The 21,009-nt window shown below is 44.5% G+C and overlaps 1 protein-coding gene across 1 annotated transcript in view; it reads left to right on the top strand.

The window, feature by feature from the left end:
- Nucleotides 1-577: 577 nt before the first annotated feature.
- Nucleotides 578-21,009, top strand: part of LOC122371412 (sialin-like) — a 55,463-nt gene continuing 35,031 nt past the window's right edge. The window contains exons 1-4 of the mRNA XM_043347718.1: nucleotides 578-961; nucleotides 14,240-14,442; nucleotides 14,822-14,922; nucleotides 15,810-15,939. Coding sequence (XP_043203653.1) covers nucleotides 910-961; nucleotides 14,240-14,442; nucleotides 14,822-14,922; nucleotides 15,810-15,939 — 486 coding nt within the window. The 5' untranslated portion in view covers nucleotides 578-909. The remainder of the gene's footprint in view (nucleotides 962-14,239; nucleotides 14,443-14,821; nucleotides 14,923-15,809; nucleotides 15,940-21,009) is intronic.

Here is a 21,009-nt window from a genome sequence, read left to right as displayed (position 1 = left end):
TTGAACAGGCACATAATTGTATGCAGATTCTTGAAACCATCGACCTGAAGTGGAGTGCAAAGTGAAGACTGACCATGGGTATTGGGTACCTATGTTTATGCAGAAATGTTGTTGTATTAGCTACGCCACATAACTTTATGCTTCACAGCATGTATAGGACACTACAAATGCATGCTTCTAAAGTGATCAATGTTTTTTTTCGTATAGACTTTTATGGTCGAGGCGTTGAGGCTATTCAAAGCCGCACTTTGCTAAAGTTCACTGTCCTTGCTCATCATCCATTCCGCGCCTCATACTAACAATAAACAAACGCCGGCCGCACCGTGTCTGCTCTCGCTACAAGCAGACGATTTTCCAGATGTGACAGCGCTGCCTGAAAACACTTCCCCTATGTCACCTTGGTAAGAGCAATTATGTTATGGAAACGAACAACAGTCTCAGACTGTTGGGCGTTAATGCATCCTAGTCTAAGATTGAATCCAGTCCAGAACATGCCTTGGAGTCTGGGGACAACAGTGCTCCGGCGAGACGCACTGTGGCCCTGACCTTTGGCCCCAGTATGTGGTCGCAGTAGGCAGCGGCAGCGGGTGTCCACAGTCGCAACTGAAGCTCGTAATCGAGAGGACTTTCTGGGCAGTGGATTCATTTACAAAGGGAGTTCATTAGTGGTGTTGTGATAATTGAAAGAAGTACAGGTTTGCAGGTCATCGTTGCTGCAGGAAGAATAATGGCTTTAGTAAGTGCTGCTCGTTGAATTTCTTTGTCAAGTTGAAAGGTCGCTGAGTCCGAAGAAACAAAGGAGGGTCTGTTTGGTGCTTACAAACGACTCAAGTCTAATGATATCGATTTGTTAGAGAACGACTTGACGAGCCAGTATATTAGCCGTGCAACAAATAATTTTTATGTGGAATGGCAGCCCCACAGCAAATGAAAAAAGAAGAAGCTGGTTTTCAGCAACCATGTGAGTAATGAGTTATTAGAACTGTTGGAAACTAGCATGTTAGTTTCTGTCTAAAATGTCTGCGAATGGATATAAAATAGCCGTTTTCACGACGGGCTATCCGGCGAGTGCACCTAATTTGACCAAATCTGCACCTAATCTCTTTTACAGCAAATATATTTATTTTATGAATTTATTTCAGTGTTTTAATCGATGATAGGTACTCTGATAATATGACAAAGCAGGCATATAAGCAATTAGTGCAACCCTAGCTGATAGCTACTAAGAGACACACTGAACCTAATTTGACCAAATCTGCACCAGATGTGCACCAAATGTGTACCAGATGGCCGTCGTGAAAACGGCTTATGTATCGCACACAGCAGAGCCCTTTGAGTGTAGCTAGAATACAAGGCCTATAACCATTCGCCGTCACCCCTAGCCTAGCCTAGCCTATAGCCGTTTGACCTATGTACAGAGGTCAACAAAGGTCCTGTGACACCCAAATTTGAACAGCATATTGTGTTCTACCCGAATGAGATCTATAGAACGCTGAAAAGGGCACCAAACGACTCGCCAGGACCTGGAGCCACTTTCCAGTCATTGCTTTTACCCCAAAAGTATAAGGCCTATGGTGCGTCGATTAATTTAATTTTTATCGCTGTCCAGCTTACATGAGGTCACATATTCACTATGGGTTTCCAGGGGGGCTACTGCACAGTCTATGAGCTACCAATGATGTGCTTTCGAATTTCGATTGTAGTTATTCCTCTTCGTATATTAACCCGCGCCGGGCCGGTGCTCATAAGTGCATAAGTGCATCCGAGGCTTCCCGAATCCGGACTGAATATGGGTTGTCTTGACGGACATCGCTGGAATAATCTTAACAAAAAATATTTTAAATATAAAAGTATCATACAGATGAACAAAATAACACAGAGCTTGTGAAGAACCGTCAGAGTAAAGTAAAATGATAGCCCAGCGAAAACCGGTGGAAGATGAAAGGTCTGATAAGTATTACCTATACGTATTTTCCGTCATGTGACTGTCAACGTCGGAAGAGCTATGTAGACACTGAAAAGCTAACCGATTTGACTGTATTGTCCAAGACGCGTATACCTACTCCCTCAAACTTCTGCAGCCCTCACACGTAACGTTATACGAGCAAGAATTTCTTGTAGATTGTCATAGTCAATGACCGAAAATTGCCGTCATCCCTACAGCAGTGCGTATCGTATTGCGACTGCCGACCCTGGGTAGCTAACCTGGTGGAATCTGAAAACTTGGGCGATTTGATCAAGGCTCTTGAAATTCGGTCGCCTCAGGCACATGACAATTAGCCAGTAAAAGGCACCGATTGCATGAGAAACTTTTATCCCGCGCCCCGTAGGGGGGGGGGGGGCGAAACGCCCCCCTGTCCTTTTCCGTCGATATCTCCTAAACGACTAAAGATATCGCCACAAAACTTTCAAGACCCCTGCGGGCATCAATTTTACACATTGTGACCAAAATTTTGTCCAAAGGCTATGATAGGTTGGCCACAAATGACGTAAGCATGACGTCATGTTCTGCCATTTTCGACCGAAAAAGACCTTCGCAGGAAGAGCTCTCAGGCCTACAGCTTTGAGGATATATAAAAATGATCCAGAAATAAAAGGTGAAGAATTAACAGGTCTACAAAACTGCTATCTCAGATTTTTAATTTTTTATAGTTTTGAATCCCCAAAATCAAAAAAGCTTTTTTATATATTAGCCAAAAATCCGACAGTTTTTTGGGTTTCGAAAAAAAACGGAATATATGTGATAGTACCTACCGTCTTCTATCTCCATACCAAATTTAAGATCGATATCTCGTTTTTTTAGTAAAGTTATAGCGAAAAAACTTCAAAAATGTTGACGTCATTCAATTTTCAAATTCAATTTTTGGCAATTCTAGACCACGTAGGGCAAAACAAAGAACACCATTAGACTCCCCGTGATGAGCTGCATCGAATCGATACCCATTTCATGCAAAAACATTAACTTTGAAATTTGACCTAATTTGACCTGACCTTGACCTGAAATTCACCAAAACCTAACCCAAGGTGGCCCCAAAGTGCTGCCTGACCCACATAATCGCATTTGTCATGTAAAATGGACCATAAAACATGTATCACACGACTTTTTCATATTGTGACCCCCAGTGACCTGACCTCTGTGACCTGACCTGGTATCAGTGACCTCAGATAGCAAAGTATGTGTTTGACGAACAATGTACCATCGATGGTTTTCAATAACTTACCAATTTACTCGACTTCACAACACTTCTGTGGTTGGTGAAAATAAATGAAATAATAATAATAATAATAATTACTTGAAATGCCTGTGAACGGTGAACATCCGACCTTTGACCTGACCTGTGACGTCATCGGTTTGACCTAGGTCAATGAAATTTGATCACAAGGTAGTTCCCCGATGGAGCTATCGAACGCCGTTTGAATTTTGAAAATCGGCCAGTAAATTTCCTAGATCTTAGGGGCCGAAACGCCCCCCCCCCCCCCCTATACGGGTGGTAGGGTCCGCCGACAGCCCTACGGGGCGCGGGTTAAAGGTAGTGTGCCAGCTTTCCTGGACCGTATGGAGTTAATGGCCCAGATAAGGAGAACCGGATTTTTAGAACTTATACATACCTTCAAAACTCATGGAAACGTCTTAAATTCTTCAAATTTTGAGTACCCCAGTGCGAAATTCGCCCCGACGGGTTGTCGGTCGTACCCCAACCACATTTCACAACACTATGAACAATAAATGCACACACTGAAATCGCTATTACCGATAGGCTCATCCAATCAAGTTTCGATAAACCCGTTCATCATCATCTCCTGCGGTTTCGAACACGCCTGTTAGGTGGTGCGGTAGACCGCGCCCAAAGCCAGGGCCCCGGTAACGTGAGGTAGCCGAGTCAGGGCAGCGTGCGCTGACCCAAGCCGGGGCCGCGCGTCCTCCCGGTGTCATGTGATAGCCCGGGGCTGCCCCCGGGGATGCGGTAGACCGGGCCCAAAGCCGCGGCCCCGGCTTGGGTCAGCGCACGCTGCCCCGACTCGGCTACCTCACGTTACCGGGGCCCTGGCTTTGGGCGCGGCTTCTGCTCATACTTTGTGGTGCGGTGGTGGTGCGTCGGGCCGCGCGCTCTGACTTCAGCCAAGAAAAATGCGTCAGCTGATCATTGTCATTTCTGCCAACTTTCATGTGGTGAGATGGGGTCATAACTTTAGAGACGGCTGTTTTATATCAATTATTTTACATAAAATAATATTTCAAACCATAAATTAATGTTTGACAGCCAAATTAAACAAACAATACCAATACAGGCTTACAGTTTAAATTCGACATTGTGTTGTCTACGATTAGACAGCTGATAACTCATTCCCGTACGTCGTAACTCTATAATGACCTTTACTTGTCACATGTGCGACGCATTCGTGATTGTTGCCGACGCCTGTTTGCAGGTCAGCCCACTACAGTTGTTATACATATCGAAAAACCGATAAACTTTTAGGCGAAAAAAACACTATTTTAGGCCCATTTTTTATTTTTTGCGATATTAGGTAAAAACAGAAGCTTCTTATCCTAGGAAAAATAAAATGGGAAATCATTCGAAGGTGGCACACTACCTTTAATAGTCATGTGACTAGAAATATCCTCCGGCACCCTGTTTTCAGATTCCACCGCTGACCTTTGCCGGCCCCGGGTCAGAGGTCAGCTGGCTGACCCGACCCCGGCGAGCGGTGCCCGCGGCGACCGGTCGGTGTCGGGAGCCACGAGCATGGGTTGGCAGCCGTCCAAAATAATGTGGGTACTCGTCCGGACATGTCAATACGAATGCGAGGCAAATCACCCACGATAAAAAAATGAAACACCGCTCCAGTCAGGAACGGACTTACCGCTCAGGATCCGCAGCTCCGGTCTGTTGTAGAAAGTTCTGGGAGCGAGCAGTGGTTTTGGTCCTAGGTGCTCCTCCCCAGCGGTTGACGCTGGCCATATTTTCACCAAACCTCACTCACTCGATCATCTCACTCACAAACTCACTGATAGTTCGATAACTCGCAGCGCCGTTACTCTTAGCAACTCGCCGGTCGGATCACGTGGTCTACACAAATTGCATCATGCACTTTTTACGGCCGCTCCGATGTCCACCATAGCGCACTTCCTTGACTATCTAACTCTTCGTCAACGGAAATCACACTACACCAATACCAACTCACCAAAGCCTTCCTCACTAGCACGCATGGGTGAAACTTTGACATTACCATTGGGGTCCCAAACGTCCAAGGGGGCCTCCATTTAGTGGGGGGCCTCCAAGCAATTAGGGGCCTCCAATCGTGGAAGCGGTAATTTACGAACCACGCCAGGGCCTCCTCTAAGAAATTTTCACTGGGGGAACAGAGGCTCAGAAGCCAAACCCAGGGTACCCTCAAATCCAGTTTTCTCATCGGATTTAGGCCACTTATTTTTCGTCACAGCTCGGATGCCATGATTTAATTTTTAATATTAATAAAGAAATGATAGGTCACCTGACCCTACTGGTGGTTCCAGGCCAGCAGGGTGACATTGTATGTAAATTTCCCCCACGGCGTCCGAAATCGACGAAAATTTCTGGCTTTTTCACTTTCGACAATAAAACAAAATGCCTTTATTATAAAAAAGAATTTACCTGCACAGCATTGCGCAAGGAATCTAACCGACCCCAGAAAGTGTGAGCGTTAACCCTCGCCCGCACCTGGGGTGATGGTTGCCACCCCCAAGTTGGTTTTGTTTCTGCTCTACACTGAACATTTTAAAAGCTAGAAACCTGATTTTTAGTATAGCTGTTTTTCTATCTTTTCTCAGCGTCCATTGGAAATTTCAAGTTTCTGTGGCTTTTGGGTTTGGAGATATGACCTTGTTCTTCAGGTCATGTCATGCCCTACATGACGAATACCCAATGTCTTGCGTTGGCTATGGGCCTTGTGAGCTATTGACACCCTGATTTCGTTTTTTTTTTTTGCCAGTCTTACCTCCCACCTATCATTGAACATGTTGTTCTGCGATGTAGGTACAGATGTCGGGGTCAGGGTCAAGGTCAACCTAGGTCATCTAAAATTGTTGCGTTTTAGGCAAGCTGAATTTACTTTTCGTGAAGTTTCTTTGACTGCATGTTTGGTAAAAGCTTCTCAGTTCATGATCTCATGTAATAGGCAGGGACACACAAACCAATCTGTGCACACATCAGTAGTCAGTACATACACAGACATACACAGACATACAAACACATACCATTGACCTTGACCTAACTTAACGTGAAATGACCACAGCCAGCAAATTAGTCGGATAGTGTGACAAAGAGCTGTTCTAGCTGGCTGGGCACTAATACGGCAGCGTCATCGGTATATGATGGGTTGGCCCGCTGCTTGTGTAGGTATTTTATTCGACATCACCACAATTTTTCTTACAAGATTTTAAGCTTCGCGGTCAAGAGCAACAGATTCTTTGGGAAGAGACGAATCAAATGATTAGATGACCTAGGTTGACCTTGACCCTGACCCTGGCATCTCTACATCATCGAACAATATGTTCCATGATAGTGGGAAGGAAGACTGGCAAAAAAGGCCGAAATCAAGGTGTCAAAAGCTCACAAGACCCATAGCCAACGCAAGATATCGGGTATTTGTCATTTGGGTTATGACATCACCTGAAGAATAAGGTCACATCTCCGAAACAAAAAACCACAGAAACTTGAAATTTTCAGTGAACACTAAGAAAGGAATTAGAGAAGCAGCTATACAAAACATCCGGCTTCTAGCAATCAAAATGTTAAGAGCAGAGCAGAAAAAATACCTGGGGGGTGGGGGTGGCAATCACTGCCCCCCCCCCCCTATGTGTGGGCGAGGATTAAATAATTCGAATATCAGGAAAATAATTTATTCAAACAGGTATTCCAATAGAGTTCCGCTTTTTATACGTGACCTCCGATTTGTGTAGCATCTAAGTTGCCCAGGGGGCCTCTTATTTGTAGGCACAGTACAGAGAGCCTCCTACTTCGACTACTTGCACAGAGAGCCTCCTTTTTGTACATACAGCTAAGCTTCTACAGGTCGAGCGCCGGTCTTCTATTTATACGTACAGAGAGCAGTCCCTACTGTTACAGAGGGCCTCCAGAGGGCCTCCTCGTATTTGTCTAGGGGGGCTCCTATTGGTTAATGGCGCCTCCTATTTGTCCAAGGGGCCTCCTATTCGTCTAGGGGGACTCCTATTTGTAGATATAAAACTTTATCGGAATTCACTGGGATTGTATTGCGTATGCTAGTTCCGCAATACAATTCCAGTGAATTCCGATAAAGTTTTATATCTACAAACATAAACCTGGGAAAAATATGACTCTAAAACAGCACATATCAAGACTCCTATTTGTCCAGGAGGCCTCCTGTTTGTCCAGAAGGTCCCCTATTTATCCAGGGGGCTTCTATTTTCCAGGGGGTTTCCTCTTTATCCAGGGGGCCTCCTATTTGTCCAGGGGCCTCCGATTTATCCAGGGATCTTCTATTCGACCAGGGGTCTCATATTTGTGCAGGGGTCTCCTACTTGTCCAGGGGCCTCCTTTTTTGAAGGGCCTCCTTTTTATTAAAGGAGCCTTTTATTTGTCCAGGGGCCTGCTATTGGTACAGAGGGCTTCTAGCTCCTACTTGTCCATGGGGCCTCCTATTTGTTCAAGATGTCCCTATTTGTACAGGGGGCCTTCTATTTGTCCAAGGGGCTTGCTATTTTTCTAGGGGGCCTCCTATTTGCCCAAGAGGCCTCCTATATATCCAGCGAGCCTCCTACTTGTTCAGGGGGCCTCCTATTTGTCCAGGGGGCCTCCTATTGGTTAAAGTAGCCTCTTGTTTTCCAAGCGACCTCCTATTTATCCAGAGGGCTCCTATTCCTATTCTAGGGGGCCTCCTCTTTATCCAGGGGGCCTCCTTCTTGCTCAGGGGGCCTCCTATTTATCCAGGGGCCTCCTATTTGTCCAGGGGCCTCCTAATTGTCCAGGGGGCCTCCTTTTGTGAAAGCCGAAAGGGGCCTCCTTTTGTGAAAGTGGCCTCCTGTTTGTCCAGGGGCTCCTAATTGTCCAGGGGGCCTCCTTTTGTGAAAGTGGCCTCCTGTTTGTCTAGGTCTAGGGCCTCCTATTTCTCCAGGGGGCCTCCTATTTTTCCAGGGGGCCTCCTATTTGTACAGAGGGCCTCCTATTTGTCCATGGGGCATCCTATTTGTCTAGGGGCCTCTTATTTGTCTAGGGCCTCCTGCTTGTCCAGAGAGCCTCCTATTTCTCCAGGGGGCCTCCTGTTTTCCGGAGGGCTTCCTACTTGTTCAGGGGGCCTCCTACTTGTTCAGGGGGCCTCCTACTTGTTCAGGGGGCCTCCTACTTGTTCAGGGGGCCTCCTACTTGTTCAGGGGACCTCCTATTTGTCCAGGGGGCCTCCGATTTGTCCAGGGGGCCTCCTATTTATAGAGAAACTTCTAGAGAACCTTCTATATGAACATCGGACCTCCGTTTGTAAAGTACCTGGTGCGTCTCGGGGGCCTCCACTATTGGGGTCCCAAAATGACAATTGGGGTCCCAAATGTTCGCTTTGGGGTCCCACATGGGACCTCAAAAGTATACAAAGTTACACCCATGCTAGCACGAATGGACCGCGTAGCGCTCACGCAACAACCCTTGCACCTATACCGGGCGGTTTCTCCTGTAAATGATTAGTTTGTCATCCTGCCGCTAGGGGCAGTGCGTGGACGAGCAGTATAGCCTGTAATGATATAATTTCAAGTGTTTGACCATATGAGTTTTGAGCTTTAATTGAAGAAAGCAAATGCAATTTAATCTGTAGCTTTATTATCTACTTTTAGGTACTGGTCAATTAAACAAGCTCCGCTACTTATCCTCCGTCACCATGGAAACAGCCGAAGAGGTCGAAATGTTAGCTGGCCGGCGGGCTGCCGCGGCGGCGACTGAGGCGACACGCCGACCCCGTTGGCGATAACGCCCATTTTACACTGGCTCGGAATGCATTCGGGTTTCTAGAAAGCAGTATGAAGTGGGTAGGCATTTGATGTTTACTAAGATACGATGAATATCAACCTAGGTAACTTTACCTTCTGTTACTTTAATTGTCAAAAACACTCAAAGCCAACTTCAACGGATTGTGAAACACAGTGGCAAAGTGATACATAAGAAAATAAAACACCATTCAAACACCATGCCTACAATTCTTGAACTTAAACCCCCCTATATCTCTCTCCCTCTTTCTCGCTCTCACCATTTCTTTCGTTGGCGTTTTTCATTTCTTCGTCTCCTCTCCCGCTCTCTTTCTACGTGCATAAAGGCATGTTTCTGGCCAATATGAGGATACTTCTAAGTTACATTTACATTGATAGACCAAACGAGAAAATACTTGACGCATGTTTCTTTAAAAAAAAACTTTTCCTTAATCCATTGAGATAGATACATCGCGGAGACACAGCCACTTTTCGAGGGGATTTTTTCGGATTTTAGCGCCCCTCAACAGCGTCGGATTTTGCACCGTACTTCTAATTTATCGTGTGGATTAGATAAACTAATTTTGGCTGTGCCTGTTCAATAAAAAAAAACAACTGAAAGTTTGTAACTCAAAACGATCGATTATGTTTGCACGATGCTTAGCTGTTAGGTATAACTCAGTAGGCGGAACTATGGTCATGAGTACCCAAATATAGGAACGTTCCCATTTTTGGGAACGGAGTTCCCAAATATGGGAACGGGCGTTCCCATTTATGGGAACGGAAGGTAATTTTTCGGCCGTTCGCCCACTAAAACTCATTAGTGCATCACGTATCAAAAAAGTGCACGCTAATTTAAGTATCTACTAAGTCTCTATAAAATTATCTTTAATCTGACCGTTGCACAAGGAAATTGACCGTCGAATGATTTTTTTAATGATTTTTTGAAATGACGGAATGGTGAAAACATGGGTTATACTACATTTAACATGCAATTTAAAGGAAAATGAAGCGTTTTTCACATTTTGCGGTCAAGTATAATAATTTTCGCCTGGTTATGAAGTTTCATACTAGCGACACCAGATGCTGACATATGCAAGCGAACATGCGGACAGTCCCGAGGTAATATTGTTGACTTTTGGTGTCGGGGCGCACGACCGCGTGGAACGTCAGTGATTTTACCGAACTACTGTTGTAAACTCAGTTTCAGTGGTTTAAAATTATTCAGCTGTATTTTATCAGCCCTGAAGGACATATTTTATTTGGATGCTAGCTGTTTAGCGTTGTTTTATAAGGAGCGTCATGAGCGTGGTTTTTGTCTTCCGTGTTTCTAAGCATGATCGTTTTGGGGGAATTTCTCTTATATAGGTCGCTCTGTGCGGTTTATTTATAATTTTTATGCTGATTTCGATCATTCCTCGTGCCCATCCTACCAGGCCTTTTGCCACTTACACTCATTAAGAAAGGAAAAAACTAGATTTTCCATGGGACTAGGTGTTTTGAGGGTGTAACATATCCAGCGTTCCCATTTTTGGATACTTCCTTGTGCTCGTCAACTATCGGTGATAAACAGACAGGTGCTTGACATGTCTCCACCCTCGGCGCGGACGGTGGATATAGGCAAGATATAGGTATGGAAGACTTTGTTGAACATCGCTGAGCGTTGTGAATTACGTAATCCTGCAGAGGGAGGCGTGCCCCCAGCGAGATCGACGGGAATAAAAGCGCAGAAGACCGGGCGAAACATGCGACGGTCTTGCCGGAAAGGTCATCTGATGATTGTTGCGTTAACAATGACTTGCGGCGTTGGACGTGATGCTTGTTAATGAAAAGAGCCCCTGAAAGGCGTCGGTGAAATCGTTCCCAATTTTGGGTAAGCCGTTCCCATAATAAGGAACGCTTGCAGCGCCACTGTACGAGAGCGTTCCCAAATTTGGGCTCGCGGCCCGGATGATGGACTGCTTTAGAAATAGGGGGAGCATTCCGGTCTAGGGGTAAGATACTTGCCTCTAGATTCGGCCATCCGGGTTCGATTCCCGGGCGATGCACGTGGCATTGCCGCTACCTGACCGCTTGGAACAGCGTGAGAGTTCCGGTTAGCACCTTGGTCCACTGGATGTGGTGCTTAAAGGGACCCTCCCACCTCCAAAAAAGTTTATGAATTGGCATGAAAGTGATGTCGCTCGGTTCAGATTGAGCGAAAACAAATGTCTACCAAATTTCACCGAAAAATATTCACTGGTTTTCAAGATATTAGACTTTTACTTTTGTTTACTTTTTTGGGATCTCCGCTGTTTCTAGCGACTTTATTTTAGAAGTGCGGCGTTTGCGGCAGATGTTGCGCGCAAATAGCATATAGGGCAATTCCATGACAGATCACCTAGGCATGTTCACCATGACCTCTCCGATTTTGCTCAAATTTGGCATGCAAGTTGACCTATGGGCACTACTACGTCCCAGTGAATCTTTAGTCTCTAGGTCACAGGGGTCATGAGATATGGATCGTGCAAATTTTAAGGTTTCCGGGAATATTGAAATATAAAGTATTTTTTATCTCTGCAACGGTTCACCGGATCAAAAAAAGTTATATATGAAATAATAAGCGCACAGGCTGGTGCGTCTAGCAAAAATGTGAACGAAACCTCAGGGTCATTTTTTGACCTTGTGACCTTGTGACCTTTTCTTGACCCCGTGACCTTTCAAATTTGTCCTATTTTAAAAATTCTGATTTTTTCTATCAGAGATGTCTTATCCATGCTCTTAATAGTGGTATGTGATTTGGTTGGTATATCGGACCTGTTGACCTCAAACTGAGGTCAACAATGTGGTCATGACCTGACATGAAAATGACATCTGCCGAGAACGTCATGAATCATAGGCAATATGGGTGTCATATGAAAGCTAACTTCACGGAGAATACATTGGTGGTGTTTTTGAGTAGGTATGGGCCGGGTCAAGGTCACATTAGGTCAGTGACCTAACACAGCATTGTGTTCTTTGAAGGTGGCGTATTTTATTTGTTTGGTAAGTCCAGTGATCAGCATACAATAAAAAGGAAACAAAACGTCATAAAACGTCTTTTTTTATTCAAAAAGCAGAGATAAAATGCACACATACCCATATATACACACTCGCAAAAACACACATTCATACACCTTGTTCGAGGAAGTTCTTTCAAACAAACCCCAGTGACACACGCGCTGTGAAGAACGAGTCTCAGAAGACTCTGACAGCTTGAAGGCTGCTATGGTATTGGAGTCGAGCAGTACAAAGCGGTGAAACGTCCTGGTATCCTTCACCATGCGGGCACTTGTGAGTCGTTCTTTCATTTTTGTCTTCGTTTCTGCTATTTGCGTTGCGGGAGCTGACGCGGGAGCTGAAGCGGCATTTCAGGCAGTGGTTATTCCCCACATTTGAAATGAATGCCCAAGACTAAAAAATACAATACTTCTCTGACGGAGCAGCGTCCCAGTACAAGAACAATTACAATTTTGCAAATATAGGTATGTCATCATGCCGAGGATTTCGGTGTTCAATGTGAGTGGATTTTTTTTGCCACCTCGCATGGCAAAAGCGCATGCGATGGTATTGGTAATACTGTGGGGACCACCTTACCGATAAAATGCATTTCTTCTTCGTTTCGGCAACGCAAATAGCAGGAACGAAGACGAAAATGAAAGAGAACGGTTCATAAGTGCCCGCACGGTGAAGGGTAGGTAGTAGGTACCAGGACGTTTAACCGCTTTGTACCGCTCGACTCCCACACCATAGCAGCCTTCAAGCTCTCCTAGTCTTCTGAGACTCGTTCTTCACACCGCGTGTGTTACTGAGGTTTGTTTGAAAGATCTTCCTCGAACAAGGTGTATGTATATTGTATGTGTGTGTGTTTGTGCGAGTGTGTGTATATGGGTGAATGCATTTTATCTGTGCTTTTTGAATAAAGACAGACGGTGTTTTATGACGTTTTGTTTCCTTTTTATTGTGTGCTGATCACTGGGCTTACCCACAGTGTATATGGCTTACCAAACAAATAAAATACGCCACCTTCAAAGAACACAATGCTGTGTTAGGTCACTGACCTAATGTGACCTTGACCCGGCCCATACCTACTCAAAACACCACCAATGTATTCTCCGTGAAGTTAGCTTTCATATGACACCCATATTGCCTATGATTCTCGACGTTCTCGGCAGATGTCATTTTCATGTCAGGTCATGACCACTTTGTTGACCTCAGTTTGAGGTCAACGGGTCCGATATACCAACCAAATCACATACCAATATTAAGAGCATGGATAAGACATCTCTAATAGAAAAAATCAGAATTTTTAAAATAGGACAAATTTGAAAGGTCACGGGGTCAAGAAAAGGTCACGAGGTCAAAGGGTCAAAAAATGACCCTGGGGTTTCGTTCACATTTTTGCTAGACGCACCAGCCTTTGCGCTTCTTATTTCATATATAACTTTTTTTGATCCGGTGAACTGTTGCAGAGATAAAAAATGCTTTATATTTCAATGTTCCGGAAAACCTAAAAATTTGCATGACCCATATCTCATGACCCCTGTGACCTAGAGGCTAAAAATTTACTGGGACGAAGTAGTGCCCATGGGTCAACTTACATGCCAAATTTGAGCAAAATCGGAGAGGTCATGGTGAACAATTGGAAAAAAATTAGGTGATTTGTCGTGGAATTGCCCTATACCACCGCGTGCTACAAAACGTTTTAGTAAAACATTTAAAAATCGTTAGATATTTGCGCTGACGTCACACATTCAGAGGGGTATTCCTAAGCATTAGCCCCTCTGAATCAAAATGCTGCAATTTTGAAATTCAATATTTCCCATTTAAGGCATTTCTCGATGTTGTGAGTGCCGAAACCGGTAATTGTGAGCCAGGGACCCCATTTTGGCTATCTCAACTCAAATCTAATGTTCAGGTGGGAGGGTCCCTTTAACCCAAACCAACCAACCTTTAGAAATAGGGGAACGATTTGAAACTACGATGGGCCTTACAATATCAAACTCTTTCCCAACAATATTGAGACAAATATCAGGTGGTTCACGATCGTTTTATATTTTTTGGACGTCATTTAACGGTTCTTTTTCTTGTTTTAAATAATGCCTACATGGCGTTCCCATATTTGGGTTTATCGTTCCCAAATATGGGAACGAAAATGCGTTCCCGAAAATGGGTACGCTTAACCATAGTTCCGCCTACTGAACTGTTTTTCTTGGAGATGCTCGATAACATAGATGTCCGCTGACGTCACAGGCAGCCTTCTGACTTCCTGGAGACTGCGGATCACCTTATTCTGCACACTGGGAGGAATGGTGCTGATGATTGCACGTGCACAGACCAGTTTCGCCATCCTGTGCATGGTCCGAGACGAGCTGCCCTCCGACGGAGATGTGAAAACCTCCAACGACTCGGCTCGACAGAGCGGGCAGCTCGAAGAGACCGTGAGCTCGTATCAGGTGGGTAATGTCTGAGGGGGGCGGAGACGGGGAAGGGAGGTGCAGTGGCTGCACGGTCAAATGACGTGAAGGAACTTTACCCAACAACTCCCTGTTTAAATATTAGCTTCAGAGGAAAGGCTGGGAGTTGTCTGCTGTTCAATATTTCCTGAGTTGTGCCAGATATATTTCAATTGATATTTTACTTCCGGACTATCATAAACGTGTTCTCCTGCTAAATTCAACCAGCATTCATTCGTTTTTTTTCTTCTTATTGCCGATTGTTTTTTTTTCGCAACATAATATGCACGTGAAATCTTCTAACGTTGCTTGTATGTCTGCGATAACAAGCATAGGTAGGTATTTAATGACGCATAATGACGTTATCACATTCTTACAGGGAGAGTTCTTGTGGGACAAGCCATTCCAGGGTCTGGTGCTGTCTGCCTACTTCTATGGATACGTGGCTACACTCATTCCCGCCGGCTGGCTAACGGACAGGTCAGAAAAACAGTCGAGGCCACCAGTATTATGTGTGCAGTTTGTTTTACGTTGCCATGGTGTCCCTAACCCGGTTTACATAGCATATTTGACGAGGCTCTAGCTCGTTAATTTGGCGATAATTTCGATGCAGTGTTCTTCAAATATTTAGAGGGGATCATTTTGTAAATTGTTATACACCATTGGCATCTTTTGCAACATCACGGACGGAGATATAAGCTTGCAACAAACCCTATGTAAACCGGGTTCCTGATGGCGCAGTTGGTAGGACATTTGCCATTTGATAAGGGTTCGGGAAGACCCGGGTACGATTCCTGGCCCAATCTTACCAATGCCGTGAATAGGATTTGGCAGCACTGGCCGGAGTTTACGGCACTGATATCAAAGATATCCTTTTTATTTACATCCAGCTAATCTTGTCCAATGATTTTGACAACGTGAATGATTATTAATGTTGCCTGAACGAATGAATAAATGAATGCGGAATAGTTCTGAATGTTACCAAATGCCGTGAATGCGCATTCATGGCATTTGGTAAGATTGGCCCCTGGTGCCGCCCGGCCCCTGGACGCGTCCCTAGTTGCGCCACAGCAGCAGCGAGGTACTTTCTCGCAACAGCCGTAGCCAAAGGAGGAGAAAGAGCCCAGCCGGGAATTGGGCGATATTGCCTTTTAGAGGGAAAAATGTATGAAAAAGAATAAGTAAATACAAGTAAATAGATTGTTAATTTCACTCACGTTTTCTGTGTATCAGGCTCTGAGCGCTGCCCTAGACGATATAATTTGTTTTTCCGATGCACCGCAACAGTCAACACACTGTGCACTGTAACTGTCAGCGCCCCGTTCGGCTGGCACTGTGATAACAGGAGCGTCTGTCACGCCCCGCAGGCTCCGTAACCACCGAGTGCTGGCTGTCAGCGCGGTGGTTCAGGCCGGCCTCCTGGCCCTGATGCCCGAACTGACGCGGATGCACCGGTACAGCTTCATCGTGCTCAGGATACTGCAGGGCGCCGCGGCGGTGAGTCGGTACCAAGACATGCTGCTCTGCTGGCGAGTGAAATTGTATGGCAGACGCATGGCAATGCAGATAAAATGAGTCGTTTTGTTCTGTTGGCATAATACCATGGATAATAATTTGTTGTTACCATGATTGTAGTGCTTCACATTCAAATTAAAAACGTCTCCACGGCCGGTAGGCCGGCTTCACAACGTTCTGCTATACGACGTAAGACTTCACTCGCGCTTCGCTCGCTCGTAACCACTCTGACTGCTGTTTGCTACTAAAAAGTGACCGTTACTAAATGATAAACACTCAAGTTGCCTAAATAGGCTGCATGGGCAGTAGCCTACATTTTTATATGCGTATATTACATTTTCACAATGCGAATATTTTTTTTTTATAAATTTGGCTCGAATGTTTAAATGACGGAATCACGGAGCCAGAGTCCACGCTAAGCAGTTGGTCATTTCATTTCATTTCATTTCATTTTGACACATCATTTTGTTCTTCATTAAAAATAATTTAATCCTATCTTACGAAGTCACAGTGCTGCTTTGCTGGCTTGTATGCACCTACATACTGTTTTTCTTTGAAAAACAATGCCAAAACTGTTTATAGTCACCGTGGCCAAAACATGCCAGAAAGATATGGATTTATGTATTACCAGATAACCAAGTCATAATAAAAGCAAGCCATAAAATCAAAATACACACGCACACATGCACGTCAATACCAAACAAAAATATTTCACCTTCAATGACATTCTGAGAGGTGTGGGACAAAATGAAGGTACGAGTTTACAAATCCCAATATATCAATATCTCGTAGGTAGGTTACGAATCGCCATGCATAAGATGTATATAACTAGACATACAATGCGATTTCTCTCAATGAAAAAGTTTGGTGCTGATGAAGTAAAAACCTGACTTGTGTGAATATCATAATTAGTACTTTACGACACAATTATGACACAATTTTTCATTGTTTTGACATGAAAAATCGCTATGTAGCTATGTAGAAGTGTTTGTCATCCGAAATTCAAAAGCCAAAAAATGTTGATCTATTAGTTATTGTGCACAGCTCAATATCAAGTTCAGCACCAGCTCCGCAGTCCTCTTTCCCCGACTTGCCAGCCAATTTAGCAGATGCTTGTTCTCTCTCCCTCTTTCTCTCTACAACGTAATCTATATTTTATTTAGTACCTTTTTCTTTTTCTTTATTTCCTTCTCCCGGTGTTACCAAATCACGAATAATTGCTGCTGACTTATGGGGTATACTTGCACAGCTGTCCGTAAGTGACCATTCCCTCTTGGACGGTGTAGTCCAGCCAGAGGCCGGTGTCGCGCTCGGCCAGCACTCCCAGCTGGTTCTGTGTGTTGTCGTTGGGCTGACCTTCGCGCCAGTGGTCGAAGTTGACCGGGGTTCCATCCAGCCAGCGGAACTCCTGAGAAATGGCCGGTCCCGTGTGCTCCAGACCGATCCAGGCTCCAGCGCTCCTCAGTAGCGTCTTCACAAAGTTGTTTTCCGCCTCCGAGTGGATTGAGGCTAGTTCAGAGCCAGAGCGTAGTTGGCGGCATGCTGCCTTCGATGCGTTAAAATCCAGTCTCCCTAATAAAAAGGAAAAACAGGTCCCTTCCATGGCGTATTCTATCCAGTTTGTATCGCAGGTACTGGTCCTGTTTCCAAGCAGTTTGCAGACGCCTGTTTGAGCGATTTCGGAGCAGGCAATGGCTTCACAGCCTGGCATCAGCAAGCAACGCATGCCGCATTGGACGCAGCTGCCAGCGGCCGGGGTGGCCAGCGTGCCGCGGCCGTGGTCGCTCCAGTGTAGTACCGGTATCAGACGACCCTCTGAGCTGGCCATTCCTGACGGTGTCATCATGGATAGCACCATCATCAGCAGTGGCAGACACAGCCGAACGGGAGACATGCTGGCTTGTCTGGACGGAGCGAGTGTAAAGAGCGTCCGCAGCTGACGGCACGGCGGCTCGAACTGTTCAACTTGAAGAGCCACAGCACAGAACTGCTACCGCTCATGTTTACTTAGTGATAGTGTTTGATAATCCTTACCCTGTGATACACTTTAAAACATATTGGTTGTATATTGCGGTCGTTGGAATAAATTATTCACAATATGAATGTGAACACAATAATAATGGTGCAATAACTAAAAAGCACTCCAGTCGCTTAGCATGGAATATTGAAATAGTATTTGAAAAACAATTTGCTAAAATCCTGCTTGTACATACACGGACATTGAGCAACCATTATCAGCGCATAAGAACTGAACAGTTCTTTTGCGCTGAAGTGATACATGCAGCGGGGGGGGGGGGGGGTCGGTATTATAGTGCGCAGCGCCATTTTCTTTGGAAAATTTGCATCAGAACTTTGTTTTCGATGCTATACATATTGTTCTCTTAGGCCTTCCATTCACTTACTTCACTTTCATCATTCAGCATAGAAGACGGCCTCCAGGCGACTTCTCAACCTTCTGTATCAGCAAGGGTTGGAAAAACCTGATCAAGTTCCCATGCCTTTATTGCATTTGAATTTGTATTTTGCATCGCGTCTCGACCAGCTATGTCCCAATCTAAAACGCCCGGCAAAAATAAGTCAAAAATAATTGTCAAATGAGCTAAAAGGGCAGATGTCGTTTTATTTCCTTTTAGACAATTTGTAAGACAGGCAGGTGTTTTAGTAAATGTGACGTACTGACGTCACTCAGTTTTTGTCCAACGAGTTACATCCAAACAGCTATCCCATCTGATGCCTGATGCTTCGAGATCTCGCCGTGCGTAGGTTAAGCTGTTAACTTTCTATGTATAGTTCAGTCCTGAAGGAAACAACCATGGCGTCATGGTGTCATCATAATCGTGTTCTTCATATTAACCCGCGCCGCGTTGGGCTCTGCCGAGCAGCGCCCTGTTGGGGGGGGGGGGGCTATTTGCCCCCCTAAGATCTCGAGAAACACGCAACCTAGCGACAAGCAGCAAACGGTGTTGGATAGCCCTATCAGGGAACTACCTTGTGACCCAATTTTATTGACCTAGGTCAAACCGATGACGTCACAGGTCAGGTCAAAGGTCGAATTTTCACCGTTTACAGGCATTTCAAGAAATGCGTTGTAAAATCGAGTAAAAAAGATTTCATTGAAAAGCATCGATGGGGAAATGTTCTTCAAACACATATTTTGCTATTTGAGGTCACTGATACTAGGTCAGGTCACAGAGGTCGGGTCACTGGGGGGTCACAATATGAAAGTGTCGTGTAATACATGTTTTATGGTCCATTTTACATGACAAATGCGATTATGTGGGTCAGGCAGCCGTTGGGGCCAGCTTAGGTCACGTTTTGGTCAAGGTCAGGTCAAGGTGAGGTCAAGGTCAGGTCAAATTAGGTCAAATTTCAACGTTGATATTTTTGCATAAAATGGGTATCGATTCGATGCAGCTCGTCACGGGGAGTTCAATGGTGGTCTTTGTTTTGCCCTATGTGGTCTAGAATCGCTAAAAATGGAGTTCAAAAATTTGACGTCATCATTTTTGAACAGCTTTTTCGCTATAACTTGGCCATAAAACGAGAAATCGATCTGAAATTTGGTATGTATATAGCAGAGCGCAGGAACTATCACATATGTTCCGTTTTTTCGAAATTTGGATTTTTTTTAATTTTTAAGTTTTTCTAAAAAAATCAATTTTTTGAATTTTGGGGGTCAAAACCCCAAAATTTTGAAAACCCGAGAAAACAGTTTTGTAGCGCCGCTTTTTGTCTATTAGACCATATAAAGAACTTTGAAATTACTTGGTAACTGTAGATTTGGTGAGCGTTTCAAGATTGCATGTTTTTTGCTCATTTTCGCTCGAACATGACCTCAGTTTGACCTCAATAACTCCTGACCTAAGGTGACCTAAAACTTGAAATTTGGTTTGAAGGTGTCAAATTGATGCTTAGGAAGGTACGGAAAATTTGGCGGCGCTGCGCGCCGCCGTTTTCTTGCTATTCAGGAAAAACCACAAGGGGGGCAAATTGCCCCCCAACGGGGCGAGGGTTAATCGTTTAGCGTCATGTTCCAGATTTAGCAATACTACAGACGTTTACCTAACCCGCGCCCCACTGGGGTCTGCGTATAACACGCCCTACTGAGGGGGGGCTATTCATAGCCCCCCTCCTAACTCCAAAACTACTGGGCCGATCGTCAAAATTCAAACGGCGTCTGATAGCCCCGGAAAAACTGTCGCGCGAAACCTAATTTCATTGACCTCGAGGTCACCGATGACGTCACAGGTCAGGTCAAAGTAAAAATTATTAGCATTTTGGCTTCTTCACGTTTTGGGCTCTGGCCGCCGTCTTACAAGTCAGATCAGGCTCATTTTTGGTTCACACACTCGTGAACAGATGCTCTAGAATCTCTAGATACTCTGAGGGTACCAAACTTGTACTGTGATTTTCAGGTCAAGGTCAGGTCATCACAGGTCACGAAAATATTATATCATCCGTCGGTCACGTGACGCGTGTTTTATGGTCCATTTAGGCCAAACGTTTCGAATTTGATGTCGTCTGTGTCATTCGAGGTCATTTTGAGTCAAATTTAGCTTAGGTGAGGTCACTTTCAGGTCAAAAAAGGTCAAATTTTGAAGTTAATTTTTTTTTTTCAACAAAAAAGGTGTCTATTGGATGCAGTTTGAGCTCAGGAACACGATGGTGCTATTTATATTGGCGTACGATGTCAAATTTGTGCTGAAAAATTGATTTGAAAAATTAATAATTGTTAATTTTTTGCAATAATGCTTATAACTTGGCTATTTTTGAAGATATTTAGCTGAAACTTGCTAGAGTTAGTCATAATAATGCGTTCTATTACATGTATTCCGGTTTTTTTTCGAAAAATAAAAAAAATTGAAATAAATGTAAAAATATAAATTTTGATTTTTTTATATAAAATTTTCGAAACTTTCAAAATTTCAAAAATCCGAGATAGCAGTTTGATAGCGCAGTCTATTCTGAGTCGTCTCCTGCAAAGAAATTGGATCTAGCTTAAAAACTGAGCTCTTGGGAGCGATTGCCGTGGTTCAATGTTTTGCGTCGAAA

The sequence above is a fragment of the Amphibalanus amphitrite genome, unplaced genomic scaffold (genome assembly GCF_019059575.1).
Source record: "Amphibalanus amphitrite isolate SeventyFive unplaced genomic scaffold, NRLGWU_Aamphi_draft 001240F_arrow, whole genome shotgun sequence".
NCBI classification, from domain to species: Eukaryota; Metazoa; Arthropoda; class Thecostraca; order Balanomorpha; family Balanidae; genus Amphibalanus; species Amphibalanus amphitrite.
Note: the sequence above shows the minus strand (reverse complement) of the source record. Positions and strands in the feature narration are given on the sequence as shown.